Source organism: Arvicola amphibius, chromosome 13 (genome assembly GCF_903992535.2).
Source record: "Arvicola amphibius chromosome 13, mArvAmp1.2, whole genome shotgun sequence".
NCBI lineage: Eukaryota > Metazoa > Chordata > Mammalia > Rodentia > Cricetidae > Arvicola > Arvicola amphibius.
Window position 1 is genome coordinate 17307613 of NC_052059.1, and position 24391 is coordinate 17332003.

The 24391-nt window shown below is 35.3% G+C and overlaps 1 protein-coding gene across 14 annotated transcripts in view; it reads left to right on the forward strand.

Moving 5' to 3' along the window:
• Positions 1-24391, forward strand: part of Mycbp2 (MYC binding protein 2) — a 233109-nt gene that overhangs the window by 161409 nt on the left and 47309 nt on the right. For 5 of the 14 annotated variants that reach the window (XR_005283020.1, XM_038310598.1, XM_038310599.1 and 2 more), the window contains 5 exons: positions 1967-2041; positions 4215-4382; positions 5228-5360; positions 6507-6629; positions 9199-9378. Coding sequence is in view for 13 of the 14 variants with exons in the window: in XM_038310598.1 (XP_038166526.1) it covers positions 1967-2041; positions 4215-4382; positions 5228-5360; positions 6507-6629; positions 9199-9378 (679 nt within the window). In the remaining variant the exon portion in view is untranslated. Of the gene's footprint in view, positions 1-1966; positions 2042-4157; positions 4383-5227; positions 5361-6506; positions 6630-9198; positions 9379-24391 lie in introns of all 14 variants that reach the window. The other 9 variants (XM_038310605.1, XM_038310601.1, XM_038310607.1 and 6 more) reach the window with 9 other exon arrangements.

The window sequence follows — 24391 nt, forward strand, 5'->3', positions numbered from 1 at the left end:
TTATATAGTATGAAAACTTTATCTTTTGTAATAATCAGGAATTGAGACTTTAAATAAATTGCTATTTGGGTAAGCATTCATATCATTAGTTAAAATATTCCTAAGTCTTCAAAAGAAAATTCTTCAGTTCTTTCATTTTTAATCTCCTAATTTCAATTTAGCAAATGTCTTAATTCTTGACAAATAATTTAAATTTACATTAAATTTTCATAGTCTAAGAATTTTCTTCAACTGTAGGAACTAAGGAAAAATGTGTAAAATTAGAATTTATATATAATTATAATATACAAAATTTATTACATTGGCAATCTGTTGCCAAAGCTAGTAGCTACATCAATTTAAATATCATTGTACATGTTACTGACTTAACAGACACAAGGTTGCATGATGAAATTAAAAGATTATAAGCTTAAAGAATCACTACATTTAGTCTGTAATTCTGAATCAATATGCATTGTTTTGGCACTTGCTTTTCGTGTTGCTTTTAGTACTAAAGTAATGTATAATGAGTGTGAGATACTTTGAAAATCTTGATTTTGTGTTATATCAAGCTATCTGCATCACTATTTTCTGGGAGGGAGAACAGCCATGGAACAAATACTCCAGAAGTTCTTGTTTACAGTGATCAACCAATATGGATATATTTTTTCTCAGAATAGCATTTTGGAATGCTTTATGAAGTTTTTGTTTTATCTAAAGAAAGAGGACCTATTGACAACGTGTTCTAAAATTAAGGGAATGACAACTTTGGTTTCAGTTTTGTTTTAAATTTGTAGGCACATTACTAGAAACTCATTTTTATGTATCTGATATAATTAGTACTTATACATGTGTGTTGTGCGTGTGTATATATGTTACTGTATTCACCCACACATACCTTAAGGAAATAGAGATAGAAAGCCAATACCTTCTCATTGTCTAAAATGACTTAAGTGATTAGGAATTTTTATTTTTTTCTTCCATGTTAAAGTCTTCAGTGATAGATACTTCAACTAACACTTGAATGCCCTCTTTTGTCCAAATGAAATAAACTGTGAACAGTCTTTACATAAGCAATATACTTGTGGGGTTGCTGCACACTGAATAATATTTAGTTTCAGGTAAAATTAACTATAGGTTGATAATATGGTGTATCTGTGTAAAACGTGTGTCATGTAATTGTCATTAGAGTGTTTGTGAAAATACTTTTACTTTTAGGACCATATTGTAATGAATTAATTGTCCTAATTTAACAGACTACTTTTAGAATTCTTTAGAATTTAGAATGTACTTTTAGAAGAGTACATTCTACTTCCTAAATTCTGAGATGAACCAGTTACTTGTCTTTTTATAAGATTCAACTTGCATTTCTTTATGCTTTTCTTAAAATATTCGCTAATAATTTTTGCAAATTTTTCCAAAGGTTGGTTTTTCTTTCTTACTTGCTTTCTTCCTTCCTTTCTATCTTTTTCTTTTACTTTTTCTTTTTTTTTTTTCTTCCACTTAATAGAAGGAAGAAAAAGTACTTTAATGACTTGTTTTTCTTTTGGGTTGATTTTTTTAATTTTGATATTAAAAGTGATGGCCACACGTGCCATTATTTGTAAGAGGTACATTTTCTATGTAGTTTCTATTGTTGACATCTGTATAAAACAACAGATTGCACTCTGTTATAAAACAAATCTGGCTTGTACTTGAACAAGTAATGTTCTCATTTAAGGGAATTCAAGGTTTCCTTCGTGACTAACTCTTAAGCCTTCCAGCCAAGTCTGGCTCTTGATGTTAGTAAATGGCATGACACACTATATCTACGGAGAGCTTTTGACAAAACCTTGTGGTTTACTCAGGCGGCTTCAGTTTCACTTCAGGAAAATACTATTTCATGCTGTGTTGGAGTTCAGAAATGTGACTGTGTGCGTGTCTTCTGCGGATGATACTCTGATCCCTTTCCCTTTGATATTTTTCTTTCTTAAACTTTGTCACTCAGAATATCTTTAATGCTAGCCAAGGAGTCAGGGATTTGGACGTATTTTCATGGACTTCCAAAGCTTTTTTCCCCCAGGTGAGTTTACTGTAAGGAACAATTGTACATTGTCCAGGTGTTTCCGCATGTACAACAGGTTTTACATTGTGTCTGTGAGGTTTTGCTTAGGATTAGTAACTGAAATTTACCAGAGGGAGGAGGAGTCTGCAAAGTACTGCAGTTTCCCCTCTCATTTTTCTCAGACGTATCTTACCATTCTAAATGAAGTTTTTCATGGCTTCATGGGTGCAGTGGTTTTCTGATGAGCTTCTCCAACAGTTTTTTGCAAGCTACTTTTTTCAGAAAGAAGTTATGTAGGCGGTGGTGTTGTGACCTTATTACACTTCTTTTTACCCCCAGCCTACTCTTTCAAATTGACCTTTTGAATATTTATTTTAGATTAGGGGTCGGGAATTTAATGAGAAATCAATATACATACATATATATATATACATATATATGGTTGAAATTCACCAATTTTATATTTTGGTATACAGTCTCACATATCTATCTGCATTGAAAAAATGTACACTTTAAGATTGCTTTACAATGGCAAACACAGTCATGATTTTATGTCCATCAATTATTTTCATACAGTTTACTATAAAAGAACTACTTTTATATTTTCCAAAAATGTCTTGTTTTCTATTCATTTTATATAGCTTCATTAATGATTAGATAAAATATTGTCTTAATAAGTCTCTCATATATTTCATTTTATGGCTAGGTTACGATTATCATTAGCTTTGCCATGACTTACTCTCCACTGTTACCCTTGAAGTTGCAGTTACTGTGAAATCTCGTAAATGCTGCCAGAAGATCACTAAATAACACTGAAGTCTTTTCAGCCCCAGTCGTGCTCTTGCTGTTATTTTTAATGTCAACATGCAACTTTAAAAGGCATTTGTAAATAGGGCTACAAGTTGCCTCCTCTAATTATGACATAATGTATTTACTGAAATTTACCATTGACAAGTAGTAATGTTTAGATGTTTACTCAAAGCTCTTGTAATTCTATTAGGACTGTTTTATCCTATTATACTTTTTATTTTTAATGTTCTCATTATAAAAGTATATATATAGATGTTTTACAAATATATATACATAGTAATATGAATGCCTAATTTAAGTTTAATTTACTTAAAAATCTAGTATTCTTCCCAAGTCATTATTTCCAATAAGTTGTCAATATGAAAAGGCTATTGATATATGCAGTGTAATTATAATAAATGTGAATAAATTATTTCCATAGTATTTGTTTAAGTAAATCTTTATGGTCTTTCATTAGCACCATGTGATTTACAGTTTCTTGAGAGGAGCCTAGATTATAGGTACATACCTGGGATCCCATGACTCAGGATACTAAATAAGGAGAATTATTAATTATGCCCAGTCAGGATTACATAGCAAGGCTTAGGCTCAGAACAACAATCAAAAAGCTAGTCATTATGTTTCTAGCATTACCAAGGTATATAAAAGTTTCTGAATCTACATATATTTTAGCCCCAGTACTTATTTTAATAGCCTATTGCCTTCGTTGAATACACATGTATCTGCTAATACATAAATGCTTGTATAGAAAGGTGCTATAAAAGTTTATCATGGGTAATTCTAGTTTTGTCATTATTTAAGTAACTTTATTTTTAGTTTATCCTATTTTTATATGCATCACATGGTTATTTCTTCTCAGTACAAATCATAAAGTACCAACTACTATATTTAAAGGTTTTTTTTTGTAAGATGTGGTTATTGTAGGCTGGAGTTGTAGCTCCCTATTTTCTTTTTCTACCACCAGTGTTGATATGTAGTAGTGGTAGTCTAGCAAATCCAGAAAGATATTTTATTTGTACTGGGTTTGCTAAAATGTTATAAGCATTATTTCATGTACTATGGTGTCGAATTTCTCAAATTTGGGGGTACAGAAAAACAGAAATTCATTTAATTTCCTGTTCCTGCCAGGTTTTTTCTCCTCAAATTTATTTTGAATATCAGTGTTCAAAATTGAAAGGTTTCTTAGTAGTAGTATTTGCTAATATTTTAATTATGTATTCTTAGTTGGAAATATTGTGGACTTGTTCAAAGGTTCTTAATAGGATTATGAAAGTAGTAATAGATTATATTTTGTTCATTTTTCTTTTCCTATTCAAATTTTCAGGAACCTAAAACTAATACTGATGACTTTTTCAAAGACATAAACTCCTGCTGTCCACAGGAAGCAACAATGCAAGAACAAGATAATCCATTCTTGAGAGGCGGACCAGGCATGTACAAGGTAGTGAAGACAGGACCTTCAGGTCACAACATCAGAAGCTGCCCTAACCTTAGAGGTATCCCAATTGGAATGTTAGTTCTGGGAAACAAAGTCAAAGCAGTGGGAGAGGTATGGATTCTTGTAGCTTCATGACTTTTATGATACTCTTTTTTAATGTAATATAATCAAGTTTCACTTTCTTCCAGATTGTCATTTCCACCTCACGTTCTTAAATGTTCATATTGTTGACTTTTACTTGTATTGGAAATAGTAACATAACTTTCTGTGCTTTTTTAAAAAAGTTATTCTCATAATTATCTCATGAAAGCTATTTGTATTGTTATATTAACAAATAAGTTGTATTGTGTATGTAAATGTTCCGTATTTGAATATATCTTTTCACTATTATAAATGTACTGTTATGGCTTGTCAGCACTGAAAAGATTTTCTATGAATTGGAATGGAGATGTGACCTTCCAAAATTTTTCATTTTTTTGTTCCCATTCACAGGTCTCACTGAAGTCCTGAGCAAATAAAATTATTCTTTAGACCACTGTGGCATTTGCCTCCACAGATAAGCTTGAAGATGTAGTGTGTCATGCTATTCTTAGGGTTAGGGTCATTTCACATTATACTGTAGTCACCAATAACTTAGTAATAATAAGTAAGTTTTGTCAGGACATTTTAGACTAAAAGATGAGTTTGGGTTTTAAGCATATTAAAATTATTCAGAAATGATCTTTATCCTTTAGAGATAATGTTTTAATTAATGGCTTAAATAAACTATTTTACAGAAGTTTTTAATTCTGTCTTACCTCAGGCTGTGGTCTTAATTTCAGAAACTAATTTCACAGTACAAAAGTATTGGAGTCATTCATTATGTTGCTAAGAATCACTTAAGCTTTTTACTGGTTTTCATTCTGGGTGCCCTGAAAGAATCAAGCCAATCGATCATGCTTTCTGTTGTGCACCAGGTGACCAGTTCTGAAGGGACGTGGGTGCAGCTGGATAAGAACAGCATGGTAGAGTTCTGTGAGAGTGATGAAGGAGAGGCGTGGTCCTTAGCTAGAGACAGAGGCGGGAACCAGTACCTGCGGCATGAAGATGGCAAGTGGCTCAAATTTGTGATTTGTTTTGATAAAATTTTAACATACATGTATTTTGTTTACTGCATTATCTTTTCCTCAAAGAGGTTTTTGAATGTTTATTTTTTAAATAAAAGAAAACCCAAAGGTTTAAACATTTTACAGCTTACAAAATGACTTGTAAAATATGTAAGTACTAAATGGCCACAAAGGAGAAAATTGCAAGAACTCTGAGAACATAATTATCTATCTTCTCTAATACTAGGAAAAACTCTGTTTTATTTCACTAACATACACTTGTATGCCTTATTCTTGAGTACAAGTATGGACCTGAATTTTTCTCCTACCATGAGCTGCAAGTTCAGTTTTCAACCAGTTGCAGAATGGTGTGAGGAAACCTCTTCTAGCTGAATTTTCTCTCAAGAAAGGAATGTTGAATAAATGCTCAGCATTTCTGGTGCAGAGTCCTATTTGTTGTTAATGTTAGCTTTCAGCTTTAGCTTTCAACATTGATCTCACTAAGATTTCCCTTTTTGTCCCTCTCTGTTTATTCTGATGGTGACAAAATATCTTTCAATGTCTTACCAAGATGGAGAGTCTCTTGTGACAGATACAAGGCTGCAATCCTTATATTCCCAGTGTGCCGTTACAAAGTTCAATAATTGTGAACTAATTAGTAAACACCATAATTAGCATATCAAAGTAAGTAGACTTGTGGAAGGCATAGATAGATCGATAGATCGATCGATAGATAGATGATAGATAGGTAGATAGATAGGTAGATAGATAGATAGATAGATAGATAGATAGATAGATAGATAGATAGATAATCTTTATTCCTGATATAGTGTCCAACTTATTTTTAAATGCCCTTGTATAAATTGTTTGCTGTAAGATTTACTTATCCAGAAATATACTCAGTAATATACATACCACTTAAGAGCAAGATCCAGTTTTTAAATTTCTATCTTTATTTGATTAACAAAAGCAAAATTTGTTATATTGTTTGAACTGCTAGCTGATCTGATTCAGAGCTAGACTTAGCTCTGCCTGGGGGGGGGGGGGTCACATTAAATTAAACCATAATAAACTATTGGAATTTTCTCTGACATATGAATAGGGAATAACATATACAAAATTAACTTGGTAGCTGTGACTTTTATTGTAGAACAAGTTCTTCTGGATCAGAATTCTCAAACTCCTCCTCCAAGCCCTTTCTCAGTACAAGCTTTTAATAAAGGGGCAACTTGCAGTGCCCAAGGATTTGATTATGGCCTCGGAAATAATAAAGGTAGGCGTCTGAGTGAGTCTTTTCCTTATGACTTCAGTAAGTTTTCGTTACTTTTTCTCATTTTTTTCTTCCCACATAGCCTCATTAAATTAAAATTATACATACAAAGCTAACACTCAAAATGTTTAAAAGGTGTTCTTTTTCACAATAGATTGTTTTATGCCACTTTCAGCTTATGTTTACTGGAGATCTTACATTGTTTCTGTTTCAAAGGCACTCATTCTGACCTTGTATTGTGAAGATCTGAATCACTACATCTAGTAAATAATGTGACCTGTTATTGGAGAGTAATGTAAATGAGCAACAAAAAATTTTCCTAATCAGTCCATTAAAATTTTATCTTAGCAGTGTTATATGTGGGCTTCATAAATATATGTGGTTTTAAATCTCTAACCTGGATATGTTAAATTACAGTTATATAAAATAATGCATTTGAACATGGTCTGTATAATGAACTAGAAAGCAGCAAAACAGGAAAGGCTAAAGCATTTGAATATAAAATGTGTTTATAACAGATGTTTTATATGCATTAATGAACAGGTCAACATCATAGAAAATCTAAACAGTTCTGCTGGGATAATTTACTTCTGAAGTTTATCCAAAATTGCCTTTCTGGGTAAATTCAGATAGGTTCTTTCTAATGCACCTAATCTGGATTCCTTGAAAATGTTCAGTATTGTGAGACAGTAGCAAAGCACTGAATGATGTACGGCACAGTGAAGGTTCTTGACGCGGAGTTAGTTTAACAGATGTAATGTCTTAGTCCAGCAGTCTCTGCATAGGCAGGGGCAGGAGGCCAGCCTAGATTGTAAAGTTGATTTGAAATCCAGGGAGGTTACGTAAATAACAAGACCCTCTCAAAAAAAAAAAAAAAAGAATTTTTTTTCCTAGGGGTTCATTTCTAGGAACACATACAGTGTGAATGTACCTGACTTAGAGTTATTGAAAAATGCAAAATTATTTTGCCGTATTAGAAATGATTAATGTAAAATGAAGCCACTTTTGTACTTAGCCTCACCCATGCCGACAGGCTTCCTTTGCTCTCTCAGCCTCACCTGCTGCGTGCTTCCCCTCACGCTGATGTCTGTTGCCCTAGGCTCATTCTCCATATCACAGAGAAGGTGTGGGTAGTGTGCACTTTATGTTCCCTTTCTCTATTAGCTTCAGTTCTTAAATGAAGACTCAAGCGTTCTCCTTACTGCCACTGGTCATATAGAATAAAGTGTGCTAAAGCCATGTTTTGTTCAAATGTATGCTTTCCCCCGAGAGTGTTGCTGTCACTCTGCTGACTGCTGCCACTGTAAGTCAGTCTTTATTTAGTAAAGCATCGGAAAATAAAATTAATTTTTAAGAAATACAGGCATTGCTGTAAGCATTTATTAAATGGAAATCAAAAATGCTCTTAAAGTGCTTTTGTAAATATTGTTTAAAAATAGCATACATTTAGGACTTGTTATTTATATTGAGAAAGTTAAATAGTTTGATGAACTATGTCTAACTACTGTTTAACTTAACAAATGTTCTCATTTTCTCTTGGCTTCTATACTACCCAAGATTAAGAAATTATTTACAAAAAGTATTTTTATTTAGAACAACAATTTATATAGTGCTTTATAAACTATAAAATATTTTCTGGAATCTAAAGTGTTTATTTAAAAGAAATCAGTACTTGTGTAACTTAAATACATAATTCCATATAAATTTGTGTCACTTGGCAGCTCAGGTCAGATTTTCCACTTATATTTAGTAACTATAGCTCGTAATGTACTGTCAGATTCTGCTTTGACCTGTCTGAATATGAGGCATCCCCTCTTCAGCATCATGTAAACTACAGCATATATTTTCACAAATTGCTTTTTTATAATTGCATTATTTTTGTCTTAAGCTATTTTATTAATCTTCAAATTTAATTATAAGGATAATATCAATCAAATTAGGTAACTCTTTCATATTTATATTATAAGAATTACAAAATTATCTCTCTAAGCAAAATAATTCCTGCTTTTACAAAAATACAATTTTCTTAGCAGTAATCGTTTTTAAATGAAAGTATTAACTCATTGCTATGATACAGTTGTATTGCTGAGTGGAAAATATACTTTGTCCCTATTAAGAATACATGGTATATATGGAAGTGAAGTTATGCAGTACTTATTTCTGCATGTAGTACAAGTTAGGCAGGGTGGCATTAGTCCTTACTGAGAACCATGGAATAAATACCTTTTTACCATACCTAGCATCTTCATTTCTTTACTCCCACCAACACAATGTTGAATGAACTTACGTATATCCCTCAGATCCTTTATTCGGTCATAAATAATGGGGAAAGTAATATATGGTTTTTAGGTGGATTTGTTTCTGTGGACTACTATATAAGACTGGTGGAGTATGTCCAGTGAAAACCTCAAAAGCAACCAGCACGTAGAATCAGATCCCTTATTTGAGGACAGTGATCACCAGCTTTCCCTTTTCTGAAGTGGCATAGCCTTATTTACTGTTCAATTTGCCTGACTGTCATAAAGCACCATTTACTTTGCCATTTTGGATGTTAATGAGTAACAAGTTGTAGTTTTGACTGTTTTGCCCACTGCAGGTGATCAACTGAGTGCCATATTGAATTCCATTCAGTCACGGCCCAATCTCCCAGCTCCTTCCATCTTTGATCAAGCTGCAAAACCTCCCTCTTCCCTAGTCCACAGCCCATTTGTGTTCGGACAGCCCCTTTCCTTCCAGCAGCCTCAGCTTCAGAGTAAGTCTGTCAGCCTTACTTGCCTCATCAAGCATTTCTGAAGCTTTTGTCTGAGTTATTGATCAGTCTATTTGTTATAAACTCTCCTGACTGGTTTATTAATTAGATATTATCCCTCCCCTATTTTTGAAATATTTAAACTATCCAGAGCTAAGACATTTGTTTTCAATTATTTTTAAATTACATGGAGTTATTAAATCTAACCATTGTTCTTTATATTCTAACTATAGCAAATTCATACTATAAAACATGATAAGAAAGAATTTTTTATTTCACGTTTTATTTTTTAATATGCATGGCTTTGGTAAGCATTAGTTATAGTGATAATGTTCATTGAATTTTTGTTATTTGGTACATGACCAAAAAGAATAAAACTATTTCACTGTGGCATTTGTGGAGAAAGGGGAGATGCATGTCTGTTTCTTCTACATGAATTTGGTATTCATAAACTGTATAGCAACTTGGATTTCCAAATTTTCTTTATCATTTCCTCACCTCTTTTGTCCTTTGTTCCTCATCCATTATATTGATCACAGTTTCACTGTCTAGGGTCGCTAGCCCTTTGGCCTACACTGGCTTAAAAGATAGTCAGTTCATCACACTGAACTGAGTTTTCACTTCTCTTAAAAGTTTTCTGAGCCTTCCCTCGTAAATAAACTGCTCTGTGACAATAGGTTCTTTTGTCATTCAGATGCTCTTGTTGTCCAGATAAACACACTGACTAAAATACTCTATGCAAGCCTCACTTCCTAGCCTTTTTTTTTTCTTTTCCTTATTTACCTGAAATTCAACTTTTGATTGTTGCCTGTGCCTCAATTTACAGACCCATTGTAGGGTTTTAAATGCCTGACCTCTTCGCTTACAGTACATTCACATTTAAGACTAAAGTACTATTTTACAAGATTTTGGCAACTGTTGTTAGGGTTGCTGACGAGAATACTGGAGATCCTATGTAGCAAATTATATTGCTTGTTGTTGTGGTATTATCAGCGTGAGTTAAAGAATATACAAGAGAAAAAAATTTAAAAAAAGAGAAAAAAACAAGAAAAAAAAGAATATACAAGAATGTGAACCTTAATGGGTTTATATTATGTGATAGGCATGTTTAATACAGGCAGTTTGTACATGTGGTTGATATCACTCTCTCCCTTACTGACGTGTCTATTCCCATGTATTATCTCTTAAGACTCAAGGAAACAGACTAGTGTGAGATGCCCTTTTCCATTGGTGATAAGCAGTGTTTCAGAAGAATGAAAAAAAAAAGTGAAGACTCAGTCTTGACTTACAATTTTTATGAAGCAATGGATGTTTTAGAATTAAATATGCTCTAGTTGCAGGATGTTCTAAAAGGGAAAAGGAAGAGAAACAATACACTCAGACCAACAATTCTTATTAAAAAAAATTTAAATTCATTAAAATTTGATTTTCATAGTTTGAGGGTTGAGTTTTTCTTGATGATAGAGCACTTGTCTTTTATGTGTCTCCCCATGCAATAGAAAGATCACAATGAATTGATTTTCTAGCTACATTATGGCTCCCCGTGTTTCATGTCATTGTATTCTCACTCAGTTCGTGTTTCTGTGCACCACCAGTTCCTGACCTCTGCCTTACAGCACACCTGTGGACTAGGCCTGTCTTCTGACCTGTTCTGAATCATTACTTGGCTTTACCCCAGGAGTTCGAGGAGGTTCTTAGATCATTTTCAAATCTTCAGTCTCAGCAGAGTATCCCTGAACTCTGTCTTCCAAATTACAGAAAACCTAAGTCTCTCTATCATAACATTAAAGAAATATGGGACTTAAATATAGTTTAACATTTTGAAAACTGGGCTGGAGAGATTGCTCAGTGGTTAAGGCATTGGCTACTCTTCCAGAAGTCATGAGTTCAATTCCCAGCATCCACATGGTGACTCACAACCATCTATAAAGGGTTTTGATGCCCTCTTCTGTCTGATACCCTCCTCCATAATACATTCATACATCCAATTAGAGCACTCATGTGCTTAAAATACATAAATAAATCTTAAAAATTATTTCAAAAACTATTCCTATTTTCTCATATGTTAGGAAAGTCAGTGTAACAGGTATTCATTAAGACCAGGACTTTATTGGCATGCATCCCACCAATATTTTATCTTGTTATACACAGGGTTATATTAAACCAAACTTCCTTGTTCTCACTTACCAAATGAGGATTGTCTTATAGTTTTATGTTAATAAAGTGTTATTTGTCAATGCTCATATTAACCAATTTTGCCTGTACTGATAGTAGCACTATGTAGTAAACATCATATTTCAGCACATTAATGCATCCTCATCTCAAATCATACTTTCTCCAGTTTACAAGTAGAGAATGAATAAAGGATTTTCCCAGAAGGCTGCATACTAAAATAGTGATGCCAGCATTTCCGTCCATTTCTACTGATGTCAAGTGCATGCTTTATCTCCAGCATCATCTTCAGAAGTAGTACACAATCTGTTTTTTAACTTGGGTATAGAGTTTATTTAGTGGGTATTGGGAAAACATAAGAGTAAGGAGTTATGTAGATGGGAGGGGGGAGACAGAAGAGAGAAAGAGAGAAAGAAGGGGAAAGGGGAGAAGGGAGAGAGGCAGAGCTGCCTCTCCAGAAGAAGGGCAGACAGAGCCATTAAATTAATTTTACTGCTGCTGTGAGGACCAGCCTTTAGCAGCTCAGGGATTGAGGAAGAAGCCACAGAGTCAACAGAATAATCCACAACTTGATTTTCTATCTGAGAGCTTAAGACTTAACTCTCTGAGAGAGCCTAACCTTAACTCCCCGGGCCTGAAGAGGGGGGCTAACCTTAACTTTCTGAGACCAGAGAGGGGGGATAACCTTAACTTTCTGGGACTAGATAGGGGGTCTAAACTTAACTCTCTGGGGCTGGGGAGGGAGGCAAACTTAACTCTCTGGATCTGGACAGAGGGGCTAATCTTAATTCTCTGTTGCTGGAGAAGGCGGCTAAAGTTAACTCCCTGGGACTGGTGAGGTGAAAAGGGGGAAACCCACAGACATGTTTAGGGTCTCTCTATCATCTTCTTTCTCTGCTCTCCTTATTTTTTTGTCAATCCAGATGTATCCCTCTTGTCTCTCTTGATGTCTTCTTTCTAACTTTATTTTTCCCATTACAGCTTACATTCCAGCAAAATTTTCAAGCAGTATAAAAATTACAATGTGGTTGCATTCTACTTCAAGTGAATGATTACAATGAATGCAAGTAAAAAAACAGCATATTTTCCATATCCTGTACATGATTAAACAGTTTACATGTTACAGGCGAAAAACAAGTTGTCCTGAGAACCCAAATACATTCATACCCAATCACTTGTTATTGATTTAACAGAGTGTAAGCAAGCAAGATGTTTTTCTCAGCAAGTTCATTTGCTGGCAAGCTGCATTTTACAGTTACAAAGAAAGGATCAATCACTTTACTATTTGTCTCAAAAGGTAATCTTATAAGAAATCTTAAAGGAATCACAACTCTAAACTTTTATAAATGAAAAACAATTAGTCAGCTACTTTAAATCCTCAGGATGCATATCCATTCATCAATGTATTTTATATTAGGAAGCTGAGGGCAGAAATGGATACAAGGAATTCATCATCACCCTTGATCACAAGCACATCTTACAAGAAAGGGACGTCATCCAGTAATAGCCAGGCTGCCACTGTTTTTGTTCCCTGACTGCAACGAGTCCCTTGCTCAGCCATTATGCCTTTTAAAATTATTTTTAAAGATTTCCTACCTTAAAGCCATTAGCAAAAACATCTTTACCTAACCTTAAGTCATTATTTAAAGCTTTATTTGAACTATGATGCACACCAAAAACAGTGAACACATCTTTCCACATTAACATTAAAATAACTTGAACTAGTTGAGCTTCTGGGACTCAGTTGCTTTTCTTAATCATTAACCTAAGCCACAGTCTACAAGGCTCCTCAAGAGAAACTGTGTGATATTTCCTTGTTCTTATTTTCTATCCTCTGCAGCCCCTGCTATATTGGGGCAGTGACAACGTCATATCTTGCTTTTACCTATATCAGTTTTCCCACTAAGCCAACCTCTATGATAATCCCTTACTATATATATTAAAGACCCTCAGTCATCAAAAATCCTATTTAAGCTAACATTATTATTGTATGAAATCATTGCTCCAGTTCAATAGTGCAGCTTAAGAAAAAAATCATCTTCATTATAATCCAAAGGTAAAAATGCCCAGTCAAACAGGGTATTTCCATGAGACAGTCACATTACATGATTCACACCATGCCAGATATTAGAGAAAAATGCTAACATGCAAAGCCACAGCAGAAGCAAGAGACATTCTGACGGGGAGGGTCTTGGGGCCATGCCTGTCCAAGATTCATCCAGTAAAGCCTTACTTCCTGGTGGGCCAACTTCCTAGACTTCATTTGCCTCCTGTTGCTCCTCTGATATGACCACTGGCATAATTTAATAATTTTTGTAGGTGTGTGGTTTTTATGTATGCGTGTGTATGTGTGTGCGTTTGTGCGTGTGTGTTGTGTGTGTGTGTGTGTGTGTGTGTGTGTGTGTGTGTGTGTGTGTGTAGGCTAAAGGACAACTTTAGGTGGCTCTACTTGCTTTTTGAGACAGGGTCTCTCACTGAGCCAGGATCTACTCACTGATTGGCTCGAGGCATTCTCAGAGCTGGGTCTGAGATAAGTACCACAGCTGGGGATCTAAACCCAAGGCCTCATGGTTCCATAAGAGACATTTTGCTAACTTCTTCCATGACAGAATTATTTTATTTTATTTGACTTGTGACATTGAACACTTGCAAGTAAAGATGGACTAAAGGGTGCACTGAGTGACTCAAGGACCACACTACAGCTTCCACAAGATTCTTCTCTTTTTGTTTTTGTTTGTTTCTTTGTTTTGTTTAATTTGGGTTTTTGTTTTAAATTTGGTTTTGATTTGTTGGGGAGGTTACAAGGGTAGCAGGCGGATGCGAGGAGGTGGGGAGATAAGTGGGATCGAGCTGTAAACCCACAGACAGTCACTAAAAGTTTCTTACAAAGTTATTCTAGATATTATGCTATTACTCTCTTCTATTTATTTGTTTAGTTTTATTTTTCAAGACAAGGTTTCTGTGCGTAGTCCTTGACTGTCCTAGAACTTGCTCTGTAGACCAAGTTGACCTCAAACACACAGAGATCCACCTGCCTCTGCCTCCTGAGTGCTGGGATTAAAGACGTGTGCCACCACTGCCAGGCTGCTATTACTCTTTTCTTAAATTACTGTTATAGAAGAAAAAAACAACAATTTCTCTTGTATGTGTGTACCTATGTTGGAATGTGAGAAAAATGTTTGAGCCTAAGATTTTTCAGTTTTTTAATTTTTATTATTCTGTCATGCATTACAACTTGTCCACAGTTTCTTTACTGTTCTGCATTAGTTACTTCAAAATCACAGAGTTTGGAAAAATAATAAGTGCTCTAGGAATGTGATTCCAGTGGGCTAATCTGAAGGACAACTGTGAATATAATATTACATTCCTAAAATAGTAATGTGATTTCTGGAATTATGAACTGTATAGTTTAGACCTGACCATTTGCTGCTTGTTTATAGGAGCCTGTGATGTCAAAAATATCCAAAATTCTATTCACAAAGTAGAAATATACAGTCAATAGGAATTAAATTGAATGAAGAAACTCAGCAACGGTATCTTTATTGACCCATGTTGTTATCACTGTGAAGGCTTTGAAGAATTAGATGATTCCTGTCCTACATTTTAAACAACTGTGCATACATGAATATAAGCTGCCAGGCCAACACCAAAATTTGAGCATTATTGTAAGATCATTTTAAAAACATTTTAAAGTTTTTTGTAAATTCATCTTCTAGAATTATGTCTACTAATTTTAATAAGACAAAATATTATGTCTCTAAAAACCTCGGAATTGAGAGGTAGACAGCATTGAAAGCAAAAGCATTATCTCTTGTTTTTTGTAGTATCTTATGGAATATTCCTCAAGAACCCTATCACTATTTTTTATTCCTCTCTTGGCATTGCTAGTAATAATGTATGCGGTGTGATTAGATAACCTACCCTCCTGAACTGCTCATTCAGTTTAATTTCCATCATATTGTTCTTCCTAATATTTTTCAGTTCTCTTAGTACTGTCTAACAGGACCCTAAAATTTCATTGATAATGTAACAGTTTAATGATGGCAAATAATAGAAAATTTGAAAATTGAATGCAAAAATGAATTTAATAATGCATTTATCTTTTTCTAAAATAAGTGCTCAACCCGATTTTTACTTCATATGTATGACACTGTTGAGCTATGACACTTACAGGATTTTCTGTAAGAATCTATGAAGAGTCATTATGTTATCATAGTTCTCTCATGGACTACTTATTTCTGATAGTGAAAATTCTGGATGTGAAGTCTGGCATATCACTTTGAGGCAAGACCAAGCCTCCCCGCCACCTGTGTCTATGCTGAGCAAGGTATCCCTTTTTAGAAAATGGGCTCCAAAAAGCCAGTTCAAGCACTCGGGATAAGTTCTTTTCCCACTGCCAGTGGCCCCACAGACTGCCCCAGCCATACAACTGTCACCCACATTTAGAAGGCCTAGTTTGGTCCTTTGCAGACTCCCCAACTGTCAGTCCAGTCAGTGAGCTCCCACTAGCTCAGGTCGGGTGTTTCTGTGAGTGTCCCCATCATGGTCTTAACCGCTTTGCTCATATTATCACAACTCTCTTCAACTGGATTCTGGGATCTCGGCCCAGGGCTTAGCTGTGGATCTCTGCATCTGCTTCCTTCAGTTGCTGGATGAAGGTTCTATGGTGACAATTAAGGTAGTCATCAATCTGATCACAGGAGAAGGCCAATTCAGGCACCCTTTCCACTATTGCTTAGGATCTTAGCTGGGGTCATCCTTATAGATTCCTGGGAATTTTCTTAGTGCCAGGTTTCTCGCTAGCCCCATAATGGCTCCCTCGGTCACTCACGATATCTCTTTCTTTTCTCACCCTCTTGTCCTTTCCCATTCCCTTATGCCCCCCCCCCATCTTCTGCCCTCCCTTCTCCTGCCCCCTCACCCAGCTCCCAATTTTCTCCTTTCAAACAATAGTTTATGACATCTATTCTGAGAATAGCAGTTTGTATGCTTGCCAAAAGAGGGCGACAGATATCTTGATTCTTTGAGTTTATAGTCTCAGCAATGCCCCGGGGGCCATACCTTCATAGTAAAACCACAAGTTTTTAGAATGCTTTACTTACTGAAATATGAAGGTCTTACTATTTGCTTATCCTAAATACCAAATAATAATTTTAAAGCTTGGTTTTTGTGACAATAAGTAAAATGATCAGGAAACTTGATCCTTGGGATTCAAAGCAAAGAAAGAACTAATGGCATGTTAGTGAAAATCATGTTGTTTTAAGGGTAAATTTTATATTAAAGTGAGTATGATTCTCAGGATTAAAAACAAAGTGACACCCACAGAGGCATGGTGTTTGAGGGACTTTTACATGGAACAGATAGCATTAGCTTCAGGTGGGCACTGGAGAAAACCTTGATTTTTTTTAATTGAATTTTTGTTACTGTCATTGGTTAAATATTTGGTTTTAAAAAAGGAAATAATGTTAAGAAATGAATCAGGTAATTGTTGTTTCACCCATAGAGTTAAATTTTTTTAATCCTCATAATTTATTTTATTCTTATCAAGTGTCTTTTTTTCCCCCATTAACCTTGCCTTCGTGGACAGAAACGGCCTTGCTCTAGTCACAGTCTAATGTCTTCAGTCATTAACAGTATTCTTCAGACTTCTTATTTACTCTAAATGACACGTGGTTGGAGGCAGACTAAAAAGAAATCCCACACTAGCTCAGAATTGAGTATAATAAAAGGTTATTTAGGGGTAGCTTCATAGATCACAGTCCTCTGATGGAATGGGAAACAGCAACCAAATCCCCACAGAAGGAAGAGAGGCCAACCGCACCTACATCAGCATTTATATTATAAGAGGCCACACCCAAGTAGGCAGGCAACTTAAAGGCTACTGGCTGTAGGAATTCCTACCATACCTTCTGATCAAGATACTTATACATTGTTTACATTTTGAGGTCATTGTCCTCATTTGTTGGACATTTTGGAAGTTGCTTAATTGCACTTCCTGCTTACTCAAGTTAATATTATTTTCCTTCTCTGGTCTTCAGTGGTGTTGAAGACTAGATAGTTGTAGTTACTTTGCTCTCATGACTTTGCCAAGTTATTTACAATACAAGACTTAAACTCCTTAGGATAATTATTGAAGCATTTATCACATGTTTCTTGCTTGATATTGTTTGTGCTGGTTGTAATTCTAATTTTTATACCTGATATTCTTATTGTATATAATTTTGAATTAGGCTTAGAACTTTCTTATTTAAACAAAAGGAGGATGTGCTGTGAAATTCCTACAGCCAATAGCCTTTAAGTTACCTCTAACCTACTTGGGCGTGGCCTTTTAAACAATATAGGCCCATATAAGTGCACAGTAGCCCTCTCTTCCGTCTCCAGGATTTGGTTGCTGTTTCCAGTTTGAGCAGAGGACTGTGATCTGTGAGTCTACCCCTAAATAAATAACCATTTATTATACTCAATTCTGAGTATTTCTTTTTAGTGTCCGTCTTCACATGGTCGTCAGATAGAGGATGTCAAACACTTGAAATGATTTTAAGAAAGTTTTATGTGACCAGGCGGTGGTGGCACACGCCTTTAGTCCCAGGATTAGGGAGGCAGAGGCAGGTGGATCTCTGTGAATTCAAGGCCAGCCTGGTCTACAAGAGCTAGTTTGGACAGGGACCAAAGCTACAGAGAAACCTTGTCTCCCCTTCCCCAAAAAAGGATGTTTTACCGGGGTTTGTCTTACAAGGGAATTTCTATTTAATAGGTATTCTTTGGCTTTCTCACCCCACCCCTTCTTCCTTATAAGACTGTTTCCTCCTGAGCCACTGGGAGTTCTCTGGTTTGTGTGAGCTTTGACAGTCCTTGAACTTTGCACTCCTCCTAAAAGCGTATTCATTTGCCTGTTGAATATGTTCTCTTACTGAGTACTCATTTCTATTCTTCTTCTTGTATCCTTCCCACAAGTATCCATGGTTTTGCACCTGTGGGTTCAGCCCCCTAAGTGGTCTTATCTAGTGCTGGACTGATAGCAGCATTATATGCTAATGACTCCCAAGTTTCTTGATACCTAGCTTTATGTTTTCTTCTGTTTCAGCTTTCACACAACACAAGTGCCATAAGAGTGAGGACTTTTTTTCATCATTGTCTTTTCCATGCCTAGACTAGTCACTGATACAGAAAACTCAGTATCTTTCACTGAGTTGTTTTGATTTAATTTGTAAGTCATGCATTTTTAAAATCAGCTATATGAATAAATCAGTCAAAAATATCACTCATATTGTTATAGAAAGATAGGTTATATGTAGGTTATTTTCTTTGTATAGGCATGTGTATATATGTCTGTTGTTTGTAGGTGCATATGTGTGTGCAGATATACATGCCCAGCCAGTTGTAGAGGCCAGAAGTCTTTGTTGTGTGTCGTCTTCTGTGGCTGTCTACCTTCCTCTGTTTCAGACAGGGTCTCTCACTGAGCGGTTAGCTTGCTGCTTTGTCTAGGCCAGCTGTCCAGTGATGCCCGGGGTCTCCCAGCCCCCATCATCTTGGCGCTGGCCTTAAGGTCTTGTTCCCACATCCAGCTTTTGCGCTGGTGCTAGGGATGCAAAGTCAGGGACTCATGCCTGCATATCAGCACACCCACTGGACCATTTCCCTAGCCCCTCTAGATTTTTATTTTCAAAAATGCTTTTGAAAGTTGTCAAAGTTTATTTCAGAGCTACTGATTAATTTTAATTGCCATGGCCGAAATGTGTTGGGGCGGGGGGCGTAATTCAGATTCTCTTTAGCTTATTCTGCTTTAAAGTTTATATGATTTAATATTGCATACACATTCAGTTTTGCATGAAAAGTCAGTAAAATGTCTAACATTTCCCAATGAGTTTTAAATTGCTTTATTTGTGTTGTAAGACTTGCCAACAATATTTAAGATCTTAGATAAATAATCTATAAAACAAATGCTATATACTAGGGTTGGCCTTCAGAAAAGTAGCAAATGCAGACATCAAAATGGGGCTATTTTGATATCTGTACTTGGGAAATCATAATAATGAATCTGTTCAGAAAACCAGAAGGCAACAGTTAGACTACAAATAACATTTCTTTCTCTACCACCATTATTTCTATGTATAAACCCTTATTTACAGGTAAACAAGCACAGAAACTTAATAAACTAAAGCATTACTAGTCTAAATAGAAATGCTCAAATTTGATCTCGGAGATCTATAAGCCTTACTCATAACACATTTGGATATACTATACATACAGTTCATATAAACGCATTAATTTGACCGCTTTTTGAAATCTAAGCTTTATATAAACCTTTTGAAAATCTTAGAATAGTTTTAAGTAAGTGTATAATGCAGACCGTTTGAAATGCTTTGTTTTTGCTTGTGTTCTCTGTAAGCTTTTTTTCCATTGAATCTGTGCTGCTTCTTTGCCAATGTTTTCCACTGTAGAATCTCCATCTCGCAACCTTGCTTCTCGTGAGCGCATTTACAAAACTTTTGGTGTAGCTGGGCCTGCCTCTGCTCTCTCATCTCTGTCTCACAAACTGAAGGGTGGGTATGCATGCATCTGTGAGTGGGCCATTCCTAGCAAGTTTCATCTCAGCTCAGTCATCTTCATCACATTCCATTTTTTAAATTAAGGTTTATCATTTTATTTAGAATCTTATGTGTTTGAAGTTATTTATGATGTACCTATTCATATTAGATTATAAGCTATCCTGTTATGCATGTTTATCATATTTGTGGTTACAGATATCATTCTTGTTAGTCTTTAAAGACTAGCCTTTTGTAAGGTCTTGTTAAATAGGAATAGGAAAAGAACTGCCACAAGCTGGTATGTGTGAATTATAAAGCATGTGGGGAAATAAAGTATCATTTATACAAAGCTTGATCTTAAACTTGTGTTACTGTATGTGGTCTGAATACATTATACCATTCTAGTTTTTTTAGAAATATTTTGAAAATTAAGTTAAAACCTTTTTCAAAATTTGATTAGTAAGGAGTAACATATATGCACATGTGTGTGTATGCACTACCTCCTTTATACCATGAATTTTTCTTACAGTATTCTTATAGTGACTTACTTTTAATAGTTTAAATTTAGAAATTTTAAATGACTAATTGATACATTTTCTAAATATTTGAAAATGTCCATTTGGTTCCTTGGAGTACTACAAATGTTTACTCAAATATGTTTACCATAAAGTGATCTTTAATTAAAAAGTAAGGCCACTTACTGCCAAGTGTGGCACCCTGTGTTCCATCCCTGGATCCCACATAATGGAAGGACAGAACCAAGTCCCACAAACTGTCTTTTGACATCCAAACACACATAGACACACACACACAGATGAATAAGTGTGAAACAAAATTTTTAAGAAAAAGTAAACATATAAATAGTTAATATAAAGTACAGTTAATAGAATTATAAAACAGATCCATAGATGCTATTTATCATATAAGGTTATATAACCAAATATATGCAACATGTTGTAACATATCATATTACATTAGTATTCTTTGTATTTTATTCATGTATAGTACCATATGCCCTGACAAATTTGTCTAAGAAAAATCATGTTAATAATTTAGTGAATAAATACTTTCTATTTAACATGTTCAGTAATATTTAATTTATTTGACTCCACATACTTTTTATATTCTTAATGATTCCTTAGAGGTTAGAAATTTTTGCTTACTGCTTAAATTTACGTATTGTAAATATAATTATTAAGCCAAATTATGTTCTGTATTTGAAAATACATGTTCAATAATTTTAATGAAATATTTACTTTTATTGTTATTTGGGGACATCCACATGATAATTTTTAGTAACGCTTTATACATGCTACAAAATTATTTGAAAGTTCCATGAGAACTATAAACAAAAATTAGGTTACACATTTACTGCTCTTAACATTTTTTTGAAAATAAAATTTTTAAATGTTTTGAAGACATATGTCCTTCAAAAAGATTTAATTATGATTTGATAAATACATCTTAGAAAGACATTCCCTGTCATTACTTATACACTTGAATTCCAACAGAGTCTTAGCTGTTGTTACTTAGAGATCTTAAGAAAATGTAACCTCTACCTGAGACACAGAAGTAGAGCATATAGATGTTTGTGGTTTCTGACCCTCTCACTATAGCATATGCACATCCAGGACAAGTGATATTCCCAGCACTTGACAGATTGTATTGTTGTAACCCGCTACAGTGTGTGTGTGTGTGCATTGTAGAGCAGTCCCAGCACTGTGCATCCTTGTGCTCCTGGATAGATGTACTCACCATACCATGTAAGTCAGCCCTTAGGACACACCTAGAGCTTCTGTGGTTAAGGTTGCCAGAGCCCTTCTAATTAAATAGGAATCCTAAAATAAGTTGGTATTTTCTTTGAATTAGAAAATTCAATTAAAATGTAATTTTTGAAATAAGGTTTTGAAATATAAGATATAGTACTTTTTTAAAAAAGATTTATTTATTTATTTATTTATTATGTATACAGTGTTCTATCTGCATGTGTGCCTACGGACCAGAGAGGGCACCAGATCTCATTATAGAGGGTTGTGAGCCACCATGTGGTTGCTGGGAATTGAGCTCAGGATCTCTGGAAGAAAAGTCAGTGCTCTTAACCTCTGAGCCATCTCTCCAGCCCAATATAGTACTTATTTATCTTGATTCCTTAAATTAAGTGCAATGTGGGTTATCTTAAAACTTCCAACTCTTAGTTGAAAAATAACAACAACAACAAAGCCCCAATAACCCAAACATAGCAAACTTGAAATTGGCAAGGAGTAGGCTGATGTTAATTCTACCAAACACAATATATTTGCTTATAAAACTCGCTTTACACTATTGTTAGGTCAGGAAGGAACAGCAGCCCTTGAAGCACCTTGGAAGACTGTGGGAGAACTTGCTTGTCAAACATTCACCTGGTTACCTTGTTCTCCCAATTAGCATTGATACGTTCTGTTTTTCTGATTTCTATTTACAAAGGTATTCTAATCTCAAAATGTAGTTTGAAAACATAATAAAATGAACACAAAGGGCCAATACCAAAACAAAGGAGGGAGGAAGAAAGAGAGAGACCAACCTCCATGTTTAAGAAAGAAAATTCACAATGGGATAGTAAAGCATTACAATAGTGTTCACAATACCTGTATTCTTTCACAGAGCCAGAGCTGTTTGCTAAATAGTGGATGTTGCAGCTGAAGCAAACGTCCAGTGCAGTGCTGTGCACTCCATAGAGCTGTGCTGTGCACTCCATAGAGCAGTGCTGTGCACTCCATGGGTGTTACACCCACTCATTTCACTACAAGAATGTGACTCCTGTCACCTCTCCATAATATAAGAGTAGATCCTCAGAGAGTCAGAATGTGTTGGAATAGTAAAAGGAAAAAAAATCAAGGAAATGAGTATATATTGTTTATCCACTCAACTGTTTGAGCCAATACCATATTCTAAGACCTTAGCCCTGTATCACTGAAGGATAAAAGACACAGCCCTGTCCTGGATGACTTTCCAGGAAGAAGACAAATTCTCTAACAGGTCCTGCTCTGGCATGCAGATGGCTCCCAGTTTCCTTCTTTACCCATACTTACTCACATCCCTTTTCTGGGTAAAGGAGAAGAGGCTGCATTCAGTCCCAGGTAGCAAACTCAGTTTCCCAGAACCTCTTTTCCAAAAGAATGTGATTGTCTAGCCGTTTTTGTTTCTCATAACACTTGAATCACTTGGATCAGATTGTTTTTTCTTCTAAGGCAATTTTTGCACTATAAACAACAGTGGTTTTGCTGTTGTTTGTGTTAAGGAGGAAAAGTAATATTAAGCCAAACCAGCAGCTAGGGCCAAAGCCTGACTGTTGCTTCAAAGGGAAGCATAGTTTGCAGGAAAGAAAAGTTGAAGGAGGCCCAGGCTACCCAAACCAGATGTTGTCCATGTAGATCTATGTAGCAATTTGCCTTAGAACAAGATTTGTCTTTCTGTTTTCTCTAGATGTGAAGAGCCCAGTTGAGACTTGTAGTAATCACTGTGAAGATCCTATGGTTTCTTTTATGTGCAGGGCCTTCAGCTCCAGCTAAGCTTACTGAGATGGTAAAATGGAACTGTTTATAAGTAACAAAGCACTGAACTTCCATGGGAACACATAATAGCTTTAGGGTTTAATTCTTTACTGTGCCATTCTAATCAAAACATGAAATGAAGATGTTTCCTCTACAAGCTCTTTACTAGCCTAACTGTATGAAGTTTCTTTGTTCAATGAGACCTATGTATAGACAGAGACTTCTATCCTGCCTGGTCCTGCAACCATTCCATCCCAACAAAACACACAAAGGTTTATATTAATTATAAGCTGGTTAACCTATTAGCTCAGGCTTGTTATTAACTAGCTCTTACAACCTAAATAACCTATAATTCTTATCTGTGCTTTACCATGTGGCTTGGCACCTTACTCAGTGGGGCAGTCTCATCTTGCTTCCTCTGCATCTGGCTGGTGATTGCTGACTGAGCCTTTCCTCTTCCCAGAGTTCTCCTAGTCTGGTTGCCCCACATATACTTCCTGCCTAGCTACTGACCAATCAGCATTTTATTAAACCAATACAGGAGACAAATATTTACAGTGTACAAGAGCATCATCCTACACCTATACCATTAAAGTATGCCACGTTTCACTCTCCTGAATATCTGACTTGATTATTTCATATGGAGAATTTTTTTTTAGTTTTTAAAGTGGTTTTTCTCTTTTTCGTTTCTTGATGAATTTATAATTAGTTATAAAAGGACTGTGGATTGTATATATCACTAATAGTTCATCTGGGGGATAAGTACTCCTTATTCAATCTGTTTTG